At 51.1% G+C, this 15,467-nt stretch overlaps 5 protein-coding genes across 5 annotated transcripts; all 5 read right to left on the bottom strand.

Annotated features, from left to right (window-relative positions):
• Window positions 1-1,255: 1,255 nt before the first annotated feature.
• LTR84_000779 (uncharacterized protein) lies at window positions 1,256-2,400 on the bottom strand (the record flags this gene model as incomplete). The annotated part of the gene is made up of 2 exons (XM_064844409.1): window positions 1,256-1,287; window positions 1,341-2,400. The coding sequence occupies 2 exons, from the start codon at window positions 2,398-2,400 to the stop codon at window positions 1,256-1,258; spliced, it is 1,092 nt and encodes a 363-aa protein (XP_064712269.1).
• Window positions 2,401-3,455: 1,055 nt separating this feature from the next.
• Window positions 3,456-4,496, bottom strand: LTR84_000778 (uncharacterized protein; the record flags this gene model as incomplete). Its single annotated transcript, XM_064844408.1, has 1 exon — window positions 3,456-4,496. The coding sequence occupies one exon, from the start codon at window positions 4,494-4,496 to the stop codon at window positions 3,456-3,458; it is 1,041 nt and encodes a 346-aa protein (XP_064712268.1).
• Window positions 4,497-5,085: 589 nt separating this feature from the next.
• LTR84_000777 (uncharacterized protein) lies at window positions 5,086-7,226 on the bottom strand (the record flags this gene model as incomplete). Its single annotated transcript, XM_064844407.1, has 2 exons — window positions 5,086-5,519; window positions 5,573-7,226. The coding sequence occupies 2 exons, from the start codon at window positions 7,224-7,226 to the stop codon at window positions 5,086-5,088; spliced, it is 2,088 nt and encodes a 695-aa protein (XP_064712267.1).
• Window positions 7,227-8,620: 1,394 nt separating this feature from the next.
• LTR84_000776 (uncharacterized protein) lies at window positions 8,621-9,211 on the bottom strand (the record flags this gene model as incomplete). The annotated part of the gene is made up of 1 exon (XM_064844406.1): window positions 8,621-9,211. One exon carries the CDS (start codon window positions 9,209-9,211, stop codon window positions 8,621-8,623), a length of 591 nt encoding a protein of 196 aa, XP_064712266.1.
• A 3,771-nt stretch (window positions 9,212-12,982) lies between these two features.
• Window positions 12,983-14,287, bottom strand: LTR84_000775 (uncharacterized protein; the record flags this gene model as incomplete). Its single annotated transcript, XM_064844405.1, has 1 exon — window positions 12,983-14,287. One exon carries the CDS (start codon window positions 14,285-14,287, stop codon window positions 12,983-12,985), a length of 1,305 nt encoding a protein of 434 aa, XP_064712265.1.
• Between the last annotated feature and the right edge of the window lie 1,180 nt (window positions 14,288-15,467).

Raw genomic sequence — 15,467 nt, 5'->3', positions numbered from 1 at the left:
ACTAATTCATTGCTTACATCGTTAGAAACGCGACTAGTACCACGGCTCTCGAGGCGTAGCCCGTCCACAGGAGGATGCGGTGAGCGACATACATGGACCATAGTGTGAATTCAGTTGGACATCATCTACGTCCGTTCAAAACTCGAATAGGACTCCATGGACCATATGTCAATAACAGCTCCTGTCAAACAATGCAGATCTATGTCATAAGAAACTCTCTTTTCCCCTCCATCATCTACGTCAATTCCACGGGCACGAGCCCGAGGATTTATACCAATAGAGAGACAGTCTTTGCCCCAGATCATCACAGATGAATTGGTCTCAGTTTTACGAGTAGGTTCGGATACTCGTGCAGTTCATCGTACGATGACGGATGCAGTCCAGCCCAGCCCAGTGAGTTCCATCCAGTCCATTGTCCCCAACCGGACTTGCCTGGTTTCATCCCTCAGAGTCAGCAGGCAGGTGCTCGCTTGTCATTCCTTGGGGTGGCTTGGGTAACCGAAATCGTCAACCTGTCAGCGACGTTTGAGCCCTTGTTTTCGAAGCCGCCTCGCTAACTAAACCGACCGGGAACTCGACGTGGTCAAAAGTCCCACTAACTAGGGATACCGAGCAAGCACTGTTGATCCCAGTCCTCTTTTCGGAGGAATTAAACGGCCCACGGGTAGGGTCATGCACAAATACCTATTTGGCATGTGCCAAACGTCCAAGAACTCATCTGGAATTGAATTAGCATGAGGATGCCTTCGGTATTGCCTTGGGACGTACGTATAGCGTTTCCCAGCCTTCTGCTTTATCGAGGATCGGATGATGAAGTCCCTATCAGAATTCCCCACAAGTCCTCTCTAACGGTCACCGCTCTGATGGTTTGGATGGAGGCGAGCATCATGCGGGTCACTGCATGAGGATCTTATCCTGGTGCACCTGGTGGGTACGGATGCTCGACTCGCTATCAATAATACTAGGTAGGTCGAGCATTGACAGCTCCATACCATTCGATAACATACCAGAAGTGTGTGCTTTTCACCATCCATACTTTTGCACGGAGAATCCCCCGACCCGTGCGTATCTGTGCTATCTTACATGATTCAAATCAAATCAGACCACCTGAATGTGGCAGTCCTGATGGTTCCCTCTATGTGCCTTGCCATACACCCTCGCTATGCTTGAAAGGAATGAGACGCTCGTCGTGTGCGTCGACGCTATATTCAGTCTCCATTGCGCGCTCCGTTGTACAATGTCCACTTTTTGTTTACTACATCCGTTCATCTGCAGGTTTCCAAGATCCTGTCACTCGGGTCAGCTTCACAATCGTCGAGATGATGTCGGTGTCATCTTACCATCAAACTCATGTTTTACAAAGGCCATCGGATGCTCCGGTCCTTCCGATCCCATCTGCCCAACCCCTGGGCTGAAACTGGTGATTGGGAGCACAATCACATCGCCAATTTTCTTGTGCTCCCGCACGTTGAAGAAATCCGAATAGGTCACGTTGGACTTCCGCGAGCTGAAATCGAAGTATTCTCGGTTGTTCAGGTAGGAAAAGATGGTGTCGGTCCAGACACCGGGTCCGGTATATTCCATGATCGACTTCTTCGGCGCTCGTCCCATTCTCAGGCTGCCAGCTCTTTTCATAGCGAGAGTATCTTCAGTGATGGTTGCCACAATTTCCCTTAGAGCTGGGTGGCCCGGTTTAGACTGGATGGTCCATTGACAAAACTGTATTCTCCTAGCATACCAATCTTTCCAATCCGGTCTGTCTGGATCTGCTTCAATACCAATCACCAAACCCACCGTAGACCGATCGAGTTTTTCGGGGAGCCAATCTGCAGCACTTTGAAGTGCTTTGGTGTCGATGTCGCTGTAGATGCCGCCTCTAGCCAAGAGGATCAAATATCGAAAAAAATCCGCCTTCAGAACCGGCAGGGGCATCGCTTCGTATGCCTGCATGATCTCCGGTACTGAGGCGAAAAGATAGTTGATGAGGTGCAACGCGGCCTCGTCCGTGATGACTTCGTGCACAAAGCCAGGATGCAGGGTCGACCAAGATGCCTCAAATGGCCTCAACCTGTCTTCAAAGTTGCCCGAGTCGGGTCCTGCCTTCCACGTTTGCCAGATGTAGGCAGGAAACTTGGATTCCACATCATAGGGAAAGTGAAATTTTAATCTTTCTCTCAAGGGCTTGGAAGCAATGTCTTGAATGGATGTTTGGTCCACTTGGGGTTTCTTGGGCGATTGGGGAGGAGGGTAGGCTCGAGTAGGTTGTTCTCTTGGATCTGGAGTTCCTTGATAGGACGGAGGGTCGGGCGCAGATGGAGAGGAAGGCCTGAGGAAGAGGAAGAGGGCGATGATGAGGATTCCGGCGAGCACAGCTCTCCGCAACGAGGTAGGTACCGCCATGAAAGTGGGAGAATGTTGTAGAGCAAATGGCTAGGAACAATGACGAAATGCAGCGACAGCCTGTCGTTGGTTGACAGGTCTCGAAAACATGTGACAGATTGAAGCAGTTCCAAGTCAAACCCTTATCTTCTGCAGCAATACATGTTGTCTCGAAACACGTGCGATTTCTTGAGAGGCAGTTGTAGGTAATGAGCCACCACGGTCACGGTCGGAAGAACAAAGGAGGTGAAGAAATCGAAAGCAGTCCCAGAGACGAATTGACGAGGCAGCTGAGAGACCTTTGTCTCGGTCGGCTACCCACCTTTTTTGACTAGGTACGGCTGTGGATAGTAGGGCGCAGTTGCAACTTCTCCGTACAGGAGCACTGACTTGGGACGTGGACAGGAATATGAGCAGGGGAGAAAATGCGGGTAGAAGGTGGCTACTCGTACTTCGTAGGATTTGATTTGGAGCGGCCACGCAATTCTCTATCCACGCAATTCAATAAATGCAACGGGAATTGAATGATGCGCAGGTTTCAGGAGGTTCTTTTTTGTGGTCCACTGGGATTCCAAGCACGAAGCACAACCACCGCCGTGACCACCCAGCTATAACCAAAGCCAGACCCCCGGGCAGCCCCACCCACACCCGGGCACAACTCAGCCCGGGGGTTAAGCTTCTAGGCGTGATCGCTAAATATGGGCTTATTTCGAATCCTGCGGGTACGGACAGCCCAATGCTTTGCTTCGTCATTCATGACTGACCCAGCGATCGATGGTCAAGGTGCTTGCCACCATCTGTAGGTACCGTCCTTTAATCCAGATGACCAACTTTGAAGTCCGGGAGATATAAATTTGTCAATCACCATCGTTGTCCAAAGTGCAAAGAGTGAACAACAAGGTCCATAGACACAGCCTTTAGCACCCAGGTCCTCATTAGCTGTCGACGATAGACTCGGATGGCATCTTTCTGTTTGCAGATCTCAATTATAAATATGTATCCATAACGCTATACTAAAAATTTCATCAAGTCGATGAGACAGTAGTTGGTCGACGACGTTCCCACTTCCCTCTCTCTCACCGATCACGCACCAAACCATCCTGACTTCCCTCTTCTCGCGCCGATCCTCTCCCTTCCTCCCTCCTCCTCTCTTCCACAGCCTTCAGATCCGCGTGCTTACTCGGCTCAAAGACGTACAGCGGCCACTCGAACCCAACAGACCGCTTCACCGCCGTTGGCAGTGCCCTCCACACGAACGGCGGCATCGGGATGAGAATACTCGTACTCTCCAGCCAGTTGCGATGCTGCGTCCAGCTGGGGCCGTCCGGACCATCCTTCTCATACTTCTTCTTCGCACCGGGCCGTTCCTGTAGCGTCAGACCCGACACGAAGAGCAGCAGCAGCGTCAGAAAGAACGCCCCGACCATACTGGCGTACTGCGCCGCGTAGGCACCGCTACCACGCGGCACATAGCCGTACGCGGACGGCGAGACGGCCATGGTGAAGATCCCAAACTGCACCATGATCTCACCAAAGTAATTGGGATGCCTGCTCCACGCGAACAGGCCGACATCACACGTGCGACCTTGACTGTCCGCGTTCGACCGGAAGCGATACTTCTGCACATCGGCCACGGCTTCCACCAGGAATCCGCCGGCCCACATGATCAAACCGACAATGTCCGCGGCGGTGCCAAACGCCGGCTGATCATACATGGCGGCGACGTTGGGCGAGTTGAGGATCGTCACGGGCAGACTGACGGTCCAGACCCACAGCATCTGAAAGACCCAGAAGCCGAGGAAGGGGAAGAACTTGTCGCGCTTGTCGTCGAAGCGCGTGTCCGTGCCGGTCTTGAGGATGCGGAAGAGCAGGAACCCCGAGAGCCGGAACGCCCAGAGAATGAGGAACAGCGACACCAGGATCTGTCGCGTCGTGTGCGTGGCAGACAGCGCGAGCGTGAGAACCGCGAGGATGATGAAGTTAGTCCCGCCTGCGAAGTCGGTCAGTTTGTCGAATTTACACGTGAAGGCGATGGAGAAGCCGATGAGTTGGTATGCGACGGTGACGAGGAGGGTGATGGCGAGGTAGTAGTCGTCGAGGACGTGGTGGACTGCCATGGTGAGTAGGGTGGCCAGGACAAGTGCCTTCCAGATGATAATCTGTGAGCTTCTGGACCAGGTGTAACTCGGGGAAATTAGCACACAGAAGGGTTGTGAATAAATATAAATATATGAAACGTCAACGTCAACGTCAAACGGTCCGTGTTAGCTCACGACGTTTTATCCTACCGAGTGAAGAAAGCTGCAGCCTGGCGTTCTCTAAACCCTTGAGCCCCAGCACCGTTTATAACGCACGTAGTGACCCATGATCGCGACTCGACTCGTCTCGTAAAAGTGCTGTTGTTATGGCAAAGTTCCTCGGTGTGTCTTGGTGATCATTGTGCTTCAGCCATGAGCTTAGCCTTACCCGACCCATTGATGACGTCGTTGATTTCTGCAACGGATCGCCCCTAGCCTATATTGCATCGGCCTCAGGGGCAGGCATTTCACAACTCGCAAGCAGTGGGGTCGTTGGGCATTAAATTTGAACATGAATGGCATTTTGCTCGCGCAGTCATCAAGTGAAATACTGCTGTAATAAAAGCCGGTCGCGAATTGCCCAATATATACAAGAGACGTGCATCATTACTTAAGTACCTCCAACTTTTCACAATTTGGCTTTGCCAGTTTGTTTTTTTCGCTCCTCGAACCATTCCTTAACTCGCTGTCTGGCAACCTCCACAACCTCGCGGTCCTCCACTGTTGCCGGCACGTTGACTTCCTTGTCGAATTGGCCCTCGGCAGCGTTCTCAACTAGCTCTCGCAAGACCCGTCGTAACGTTTTGCCACTTCGAGTCTTGGGAATCATTCCCTTGCCTTGGACAATACCGCCGAGTGATGCGATGGAGCCAATCTGAGTCCGAACGATGTTGTTGATACCCGTGAAGAATTCTCTGGATGGGGTGGCAGGTAGATTTGAGTCGGATGTCGTCGAAGGAATGACGAACGCAAAAGGTAGATGTCCTTTCATCTCGTCAGGGATGCCGACGACACAGGCTTCAGCCACCGAGTCGTGTGATGTAATCGCTTGTTCAATGGCACCTGTAGTTTAATGTTAGCGCACCTCGCCATCCTAGAACCGACAGCCTCCTTACCTGTACTGAAGCGGTGTGCGGCGACGTTGATAATATCGTCACTCCGACTCATAACGTGCACATACCCATCTTGATCAATCATGCCTGCATCCCCAGTATCCAACCATTTGCCGTCAAATCGCTTCAAGTAACCCTTGTAAAAGCGTGCATCGTCGTTGAACAAAGTCGTGAAGCCCGTCGGTGCAAATGGTGTGGCGAGAACAATGTTGCCCATCTTACCTTCTCCAACCTCCTTACCCTCATCATCTACAATGCGAACATCGAACCCCGGTAGAGCTTTGCCTGCACTCCCAGGCTTGATCGCCAAGGCCTTGTGTTCGTCACGATTGCTCTGTTTTTCGCCAATGGCCGGACGGAGAGCAATACCGGTCATTGGACTGCCCGATTCACTTGACCACCAATGATCAATGACTCGAGCGTCTGGTGCTGCATATTTGCTCAGTAACTGTTGATAATGTGTGATGATCGAAGGCTCAGATCTCTCGCCAGCGAGGAAAAGAGCGCGTAAATGCTTTAAGCGGCCCTTGTCGCCTTGCTCCTTGAAGAATTTGTCCGAAGGATCCTCTTTCCTGATAGCTCTCAATGCAGTAGGAGCAGTGAATATCGTCGTGACTTTATGTTCATCCACCATGCGCCAAAAAACACCTGCATCAGGGGTACCAATGGGCTTGCCTTCGAAGAGGATTGTCGTTGCTCCAGCAAGGAGGGGCGCGTACACGATAAATGAATGTCCCACCACCCAACCAATGTCGCTTCCAGTGAAGATGACGTCGCCCGGGCCTTTGACATCGAACAAGTATTTGACGCTCAAATTCAAGCCGACGGCATGACCACCTGCTTCACGAAGCACACCTTTGGGTAGACCAGTCGTGCCACTCGTATAGATGATATAAAGGCCGTCAGTACTCTTGACCGGGACAGCCTCCGCCCTGAGATTTCGTGAACGGGCATTCTTGATCAAAGCTTGCCAATCACTTTGGCCAGCATCCTTGTTGACGGGATTCCACCTCTTGTTATCCCGTTGCCAAATAATCGTCTTGTTGGGCTTCCAGCTGCTCTGCTTGATTGCTCCTTCGACGAAGGGTTGGTAAGCCAAAGGCCCTTTTGCGCCCTCAATCGCGCAGCTAGCAGTCAAAATAACTTTGGGTTTCGCATCTTCTATGCGTTGAGCTAGACTGTTTGCGGCGAATCCTCCAAAGACCACTGCATGCATAGCACCGAGTCGGACTGTTGCTAGCATGCCAAATATTGCAGCGGGGATCATGGGCATATATATCAACACGACATCCCCTTTCTTGACGCCTTGATCTCTCAGGACCCCGGCAAGTAATTCCACCTCATCCAACATCTGGTTGTAGGTGAACTTCGCTTTTGATCCGGTCACCGGGCTGTCCCAGATCATGGCGATCTTGTCTCCATTGCCAGCTTTCACATGACGATCTAGACAGTTGTATGTTGTACTGATCTCACCATCGGGAAACCAGGACCAGTGAGGATGTGTGGTGCCATCTTGTAGTTTCTTTGTAGTCTGTCGGAGGGCAGAGCTATATGGCTTGTGCCAGTATAATTCTTTGGCATGTTTATCCCAGAATGCTTCGGGATCAGACAGAGATGAAGCCTGCACCGAGTCCTGAACTCTGTTATTGGGTGACATGGCGCCAATGGTTCTGCTGGTGCTGAACGGCGATCGAAGTATTACACTCACGGGTAGGGCAGGTAGGGATCGAAATGGGAGCGGGAGGGATGAATAGAATTGCCTAGATAGTAGGTAGGGAGTTCTTTGGCAGAGAAACGGAGAGCTCGCCCGGCTAGGAAAGTTGACTGTTGAGTCTTTGAACACACTTGACGGGGGTATTTATTATTGACAGGAGTGCCTACCCGCAGCCTGGCATCTTCGAGAACAGCGGGTCCCTCGAGGATCAAGGTGGACTGGAAACTGTTGAAACTGATAATAAGACTAGAAGCGAGACTGTACAAGCTTCTAAGATCATGGCTGTCATTGCCTGAAGATGATGCCGAGGACGAAGTTGGGCTGTCATAACGGTCCGGCCGGTCCAGCGGAGTCGAGATGAAGCATCAATGCGATCAGCGCGGAGTAGTAGAAGAGGAGATGGGGTTAGATGGAGAAGCGCGAATCAATAATTGGGGTGCTGGCCCTATCCGTAGGTTTTTCCGGCCGAATTCTTGGCACAGCTTGACGCGTACCGCGTTCAACTTGCTGCCGAGGCCATTGGACAGGGAAGGCGAGGGCTTTCAAGAGTCGAGTAAAGAGACTAGCAACTTCCGTAAAGCATCTACAACCAGACGTGTTGAATAGAGTGGCATGACCAGCATCCTTTGGTCCTTCTGAAGGAGCCAGCATCCCGTATGGTAGGATGAAGAGGACACGCCGACGACGGCCCGTCGAAGCCCGACTAAAGCCGAGATACCGCCGCATCTACAAGTCTGCCCTTCGATTCGATGAACAAATAGACATCCGTCATGTTGTTGCTGAGCATGATCGAGAAGGCATGAACTCTATAAGCATATATCAAAATCTTTACTGGTTGAGGACATTCATTGCATGCGGATTCTAGAGACATCCAAATACTGAACTATATATACATTACTGGCAACGAGATCAAAAGACAACAGGAAGACAGGTTCTCTTTTCTTGTTCAGTGGTATGCAGCAAATTCACATTTTTGGATGCCCCGAGAAACACACGATGCAATGCTATCCTCAAAAATATCCTTTCATTAACTAAATGACCAAATCCCAGGATATCAAGGGGGTGGAATTCTGCACCAGAGAAAACTGTACAAAAACGTCCCACCACAAACTTTCAACCAGCCGAGCCGAAATCATTTATCCAATGCGTCATCTGAGATGGAGTGCAAGCATGTTGCATCACAAGCACACCGCCGACCCACAGATGAACCAAGCTCGGCCGCCTCATACCCATGGGAGACACCGCGTTAAGAACAAAAGAGAAGCCATGAAAACCTGGAGCGGCCAATCAGATGCCTGACTGACCTATCCAAGCCCATGCCCCAAAGAATGCTCCATTTATAGGAGGAAAGCGGCAATGGCACCGACACCGGCAAGACCAGCACCGACGTTGGCAACGAGGGCGTTGGCGGCACCAGTGTAGGTAGCAACAGCGGGCTTGACGCCAGTTGATGAGCCCCAGGTAGCGGGTGCAACTGCTGTCGAGGTGGACACGGGGGCAACTGGGGTGGCGGTAGTGCTGCAAGATGTTGAGACCTTGGTGAAGATGGGAACAGAGACGGTGCATGGGCAGTCAGTGATGGTCAAGGTGGTGGCAGTGCTGACAGTCCAGGTCTTGCCGAAGTGGACGATGGTGGTGGGTTCTGGGACATAGGTGGTGATGGCGGTCACGATGGTGGTGGTCCAGCTATCTGGCTCCTCCCAGTCGGCCCACACAGTGGTGGTTGCAGCGGTGGTGGTGGAAGCAGCAACGGGCTTGGTGGTGGTGGTTGTGGTGCTTGTCCAGTCAGCCCAGACCGAGGTGGACGAAGCAGCAACTGGCTTGGTGGTGGTGGTCGTGGTGGTAGTGGTGGTGGTTGCATCGCCCCAAGCTGGGACGGCGACGACGGAGGTTGCCAAAGCGGCGAGAGCAGCAATTGTGACCTTCATTTTGATGGATGTGGATGGTAGTTTTTGATTATAAAACTGGTGAGAAGATGGATGGGTTGAGAGGGTTGGTTGTTTGTAACGAGTGTAAGTGGTACTAAGACCTGGTTGTTTGGATTGGTGCTAAAGAGCGACTGGAAGTTGGACTTCGATCTGTGTGATGGAGAGAAAGGAAAACAGAGGATCAACGTGCTGAGTAGAATAGATATATGGGACGAGCTCGTCGAGCAAGACGGTGGGAGGGCAAGTGGTAGATTGCAGCCACAATTTCGACCGGGGTTCAGAACGGGCCAATGGAAAAAGGAGAAGGGCTGATGAGGCTGCGCCATGTGGAGGTCGCTATCAAAGACCTTGTCAAAGCTACCCCTGACGCCGCCTGTTGCCAGGTCCGCTACGACCACGACTCATCCACTCTCCGAACTGCAATCCACCGTCATTTCGCGGTCTATACGCTAACTCTGGATCCCAATTTCCTTTATTCTCTCCCGACTCTCGCTGCGGTGACCCGCCCGTGACACGAGTCCCAGTGCGTTTTTCTACGAGTTGTTCAGTGCGGTCGCTGTCAATGTCATCTGCTGAACCGGTTTGTCAAATGATAATCGATAGGCGATCGCCATGAATGATGCATGTCATGGTTTCCATCTTGCTTCTCTGACTTGAATGATGTCTATATGAATATTATTGGCCCTATTGGGCAGCGCGATCCTGGTAATACTCCTTTGTACTGGGGGCGGGAAGCAACATGTCCTCGCTTGAGGCCAACCCCGTCATGTGGCCCAAATTAGGCACATTATTCAGGGCCGTTGAGATGGAGTACGAGGTAAACAGAAGCTCATAGGAGAGAGAATTCAGGAGTAGCGGTAAACCTATCCTCGGCCCATCTTCGACGGTGGTCTCGTCAAACTACGGTAACTGGGGGGCATGTTCAAGCGAGACATCATACAGTCCTCTGTTGTAGTGGTGACATAGCTCGAATTGGTTGGAGAAACATGGACAAGGAGGAAATGACATCGTGCCTGGATGGACAGTAGCTGCAAAAGAAATTCCTTGGACCTGTTTCGAGTTTGATTCCTGGGCCAACCGGTCGCATGAGGGATCGTACCGGGGGGGCCAGGCCAGGTCACGCTTGCTTGCTTTGCTTGCGCACCAAAAGATCACGGGGAAATGGTCGAGCAAAGACCGATTTGTCCAACGACGACACCTCCTCAGCCAGATCAAGAGCTTGCTCGTTGCTTGTTTCACAAATCGCAAACCACGGTTGGTGGAATATTGGCGGTGGGCCCCTTGTTGATCTGGCGGTTGTCGGAAATGAGCCAAGGCTCGCCTGGCAAATCAACGAAGATTGTTCTCCTGAGAGCCTTGCTAGTCAAATTTGCTCAACTGCAACTTCATCTCTTGCGCCCACGGCCAATTTCTCCAGTTTCTTCGTTGCCAGTCTCCCCCGCCAGCTTGGTCCATCAATCTGGAAGCCCTTCACCAGTCACCTCCGTTCCGACTTCTGATGTCCTGAGTGGTGCCGGCCCAAAATGAAAGCGGGTTGCTCTCCATCGGGTGGCGACAGAGAGGTTGCACCAGCGGCACATCACCAATTCCCATTCTCACCAGTCACCACCGATTGAGCTCTCATTTGATCGGTTGGAGATCCATGCCACCATGGACCGTGGTTCACCCCTTCTGTCTGATACGTATTTGCCTTGCGTGAGTCCAAATGACATGCAGACCAGACGCCATGATCCATGCGCGAACGCGAATCTCTAGATTCATACCAAGTTCCTTCTTGCTAGACCAAACTATTGGATCTCGCGCACTGTTGCTTGTGATGTCTATGCACATCTATCATCTACAAGCAAGACGAACTCATCTCATGGGCCACCAGTCACCGGGAAAGCTATGATACTCTGATTGCCCGAGTCATGGCACCGTGTACTCCGTACGGGAACGGATTAGATATCACACGCCAATCGATAGCACGGATTAACAGCCGAGACCTACGAGGTTACCTTTTCTCGCGTCACAGGCAAAAACAGTACTCGGTAAGAGTAAGATATTCCCCGTCGCCCACGAGTTTCTTTTCTCAAAATAGATGCTCATGCCACCGTCCTGTGGATCCCTGGGCCCAGTGCGTCACTCGACTACGGGTACGGAGTACCATTCAGGTAGTAAACAAACATCCCATCTCCAGTCTTTTTATATGGGGTACATGTCTCTTCGACGAGAATGGACACCCACCACAACTATCGAATTAATGTCTTACAAAACCAAATTCTCGAAGTAGCTTATCTCGTACCTTTTTTAATCTAGGTAGCAATGGACCTGCGACGGAACCATCCCGCAGCTCCTAGCGAGAGCAGGTAAACAAAAGGTACTCGTATCATTTCGTCAAGCTATCCTTGTGGATGGCGAGTCCAAAACTAATTAAACAAAGAGGCGAGCCTCTTCCGTACCGGATCCAGTACTTGCTTTCTGCTCTACACCACAACCAGTAGTCGATACCTTCCTCCCCCCCTTTTTAGCACCTCACTACGAGTACTGCTGTGGACATCTATCTACGATATAATGCCACGAGGCAGCTCTCATTATTTTCGGAATCAGGAGAATAATGCATCCACATACTGTAGCATCCTCTCCGCATCCGGAAAGCAGCAGGAGACGATCCCCGATTTTTTTTATTGATTTCTTTTTGGGTAACATCCAACTCTACTACTAACTGAGAATCTAAGACAATGAAGGGGACATTTGGCAGCCTCGCTCTCCGAAGGAACGGGTGATCGACGGATCAACGGGCGGGTAGTGAAAATAGCATGGCTCCACATGGGTCGGACAGGCGTGATGAGACTTCATTACGAGTGATGCACTGAAGGCTGGTGTGTGTGATGATGAGGGTTGTTCACATGTGATGGGGTCGTTCGATCGTGGCATGGCATGGCATGGGTTTTCTTCTTGTGTGGACGACAGACTACATTGTTGACTGACGGACAATAGTCGGCTGCATGGAACTGTCCGTGTGTCTCCGTGCCGAACTGGCAAGCGGTTGAGCATTACCTACTACCAGACAGATGGGAAGGGCTTCTCTGTAACGGTAAGTGTATGGTGGAGGGCTAATGGAATTGGTATTCCAGAACAGCTGGCCGTGCTACCAGAGATGTTCGTGTCTCTCCTTCTCAGCGTTTCACATTGATCGGTATCGACCACTTGGTATTCAAGGCCTCGACACCGACGACAGTCATAAACAACTGCTGCCCAGCACATGGGAAAGAAAGACTCATCTCCAATTGGATTTGATTGTTCTCATTGAGAGAGCCGTAGCTATGGCGCTATGTGCTATAAGTTATGGAGTTTGAATTTGACTCGGTCCGTCTACCTTCAAGACTGGATTCCTTTGTCACGAAAACTCTGCTCCTCCGTCACAAACACTATGCCCGCCGTAATGAACTCTACTCGAAAATGTCATCCCAGGCCACCTCAGGCGATCGACAATGAGACAGACCTGATGGCAAATCTCTGAAACACGAATTCGATCGAGCCTGAGGGCATTCCTTTGGTAAGCACCTTCCCAGTCATCGTCAGACCATAGGGAATCAAGTCCACCCATCATTCAACCTATTGTCCATGCAAGCCCTCCGAATGAGCCTCTCAATTAGGCTGTCAATAGAATTCTGACTTCCAGACTGCGACTGAATCACAACCAGGCAGTCCAGCAAATCACCATATCTCAGCAATGAGCAAGTAGTCTTGCGTACTACTTCCACTAGTATCAAGCGTGAAGAGACACGACTAGTAGAAGTAAGTGGTATTGGTGGCAAAAATGTGCGAATCTTTGTAAACCATTTCAACCTTTGACATATGCTTCTTGAGGTCGATGTTCTCGTCATCCTCTCTCTTGACGACCATGAGCTCACGCAACTTTGGCACTAGGTGACGATCGACGCGGAAGCGATCACCGGCACCCGGGTATCCACGGCCGAAAAGGTCCAATTGGTTGCATTTGATCTCGGTGAGAGCATTCAAAAAGTGGAAGTCGGCACCTGTGACCTTGCCGCGACCGGAGAACAAAAGACCAAGTCGAGTCAAACTCGCGTTGTCTCCAATCAGGCGAAGGATGTGGTGCATAGTGGGATCATTGGCAAATCTGAGATGCTCGACATTGGGCAAGGCTTGGGTCAAACGGCTCGGACCATCGGTCATGGCGAACGAGATGAACTTCATCTTGGAGATGTTGACAGGGCCGATGGTCTCAAGAAAGCGGCGAATGTCTTGATATGCAATCTCACTCCAGTCTTTCTCAAAGAACTTGCCACGAAATTGGGGAGTGCGGGCCAAATGAAACGAGTGCTCGCCATACAAGACGTCGGTGCCTTCCTCAGCAATGGTCTTGCAGGTTCTCAAGAAAGCGACAGATCGACCGCCAAAGCCGGTGCGCTTGTCGAAATTGACAGGCTTGTCTCCAAGCAACAACAAGCGGTAGATTTTGTCACGCAACTCTCCTGGAATCTTCAAAAAGCCACTGGATCTGATGACGCGGTTCTTGGTGGTCGCAACCTTGTCGTTCTTAGACAAGGCTGAAGGCGCATTCTCCAATGCTACACCTGGAGTACCAAGGGCAACTGAATTGAGAGCCAGCTTCAAGCCAGCAGAAGCGAGAATATCTGCAATATTGATGTTGATGGTTCCCATTGCACCGGCATTGCTGTTGACATGAAGAGAGACGACCTTTGGGTCCTGACGAACTTGAGTTATGCCAGCCCATGGGTTGGGATCATTGGGGACATCGAGAGCAGGGTATTGATCATCAGCATCATCCAACAATGACTTGGCTTCAGGGGCTTCGCCATATCTCTTGAGATATTTCAATTGCTTCTTGTTGCCCTGTGGCTTGGAGGCTTGTTTCTTGGCCTTGCGCTTCTTGGAAGTGGCTTTGGTATTGGTGGGCGCAGGCTGGTCAATACCCGAGTCGTAGTCAGACAGATCGGTATCAGTGTCGGTAGCTTTGTCATTGGCAGGGAGCTTGGGAGGTTTGGTAGTGTTGTTAGTGGTTGTGGTCTTCGCGTGAGCGACCGCTTTTCCACGCCGAGGTGCCATGACGACGGACGCACGAGGGCGAATCGCGACGGCAAGTGAGGTTGATGAGTGAGGGGTTCAGTCGCGATGGGTTCACAAAAGATTGAGATGGTTTGAGTATGGAACAAGGGAGACTTTGAATACCGATCTTTCAAAGATCGACGGGGAGAAGGTTGAAGTTTGGGATGAGGGAGAGAGGATCTGAAAGACGAAGATATTCCAACTGAAAGGAACTCAAGATAAACAAGACTGTCACCACTAGCGTAACCTCACAGGCAGGCGATATTCACGTTGAGCAACAGGCAGTTGCAGCATTCATGTCTTGGCCATGGCACTCAGCATGCTCGGTCCACCTTCCTTGTAAGAGTCCTTCGATGGCACATGTTGGAACCAGACAAGCTCTCTGTGATAGAAATGTCTTGGGAAGGACATGGACTCATATGTTTGGATCGATCGTCGTTAACATGAGTGTCGATATAGAAGAGAGTCCGGTAGTGGAAAAGTCACGTGAAAGCAGTATATGGGATGGAAGGAGCGTACGAGTATTCAAGCCATGCAGACTTGCCATGATTCAACCCCTTTACCAGGAAGGCTCCTACTAGTAGGTACCCAGATCTCTCTCGCAGTCGGCTTTGGATCAGGCCAAGAGCCATTGATGCTGAAGCATTACACACCAACACCCTAGCAGTGGACGTCAGATAACCCCGGAATAGAATAAGCACCATCCAAGCACAATGGTCCATGACTGACGACAAAAAGAACAACGTATTGATCCAATCAGACTGTGTCATATTGTCTCCAAAAGGTGGTTATGGACCCGAGACATGTCAACATAGCCCACAAACCTCCAGCCGAAGCCAGAGTGCGAGGACTGAAACAGACGTGCAGGCTCTCTTCATCTTGGATTTAGTTGTGAGGAGAGGAGAAGAAGACGAGGTTGGGGCGGACGTGTTGATGGTTTGTTAAAGTGTGCCCTCGCTATACCTTCCGAAGGAAGCCAGTGAGATAGAGCTCTCACACCACACGTGACTGTCCCAGTGTCGATCTGGATTGCGGGACCAACGCGCAATTGTCCCCTCGGGCTAACCTCCGTTCTCACTGGACTTCATTCCATCATCAAAAGGCGCTCCTTGGACATTTGCTGCATACATTATGTGTGGCAGTGCTCGATCATAGCGAAGCTGGGTGAAAAAAAATCTCA

The sequence above is a fragment of the Exophiala bonariae genome (assembly GCF_035927105.1).
Source record: "Exophiala bonariae strain CCFEE 5792 chromosome Unknown scaffold_1, whole genome shotgun sequence".
Lineage (NCBI taxonomy): Eukaryota > Fungi > Ascomycota > Eurotiomycetes > Chaetothyriales > Herpotrichiellaceae > Exophiala > Exophiala bonariae.
This window is presented reverse-complemented; position numbering and strand designations above follow the sequence as displayed.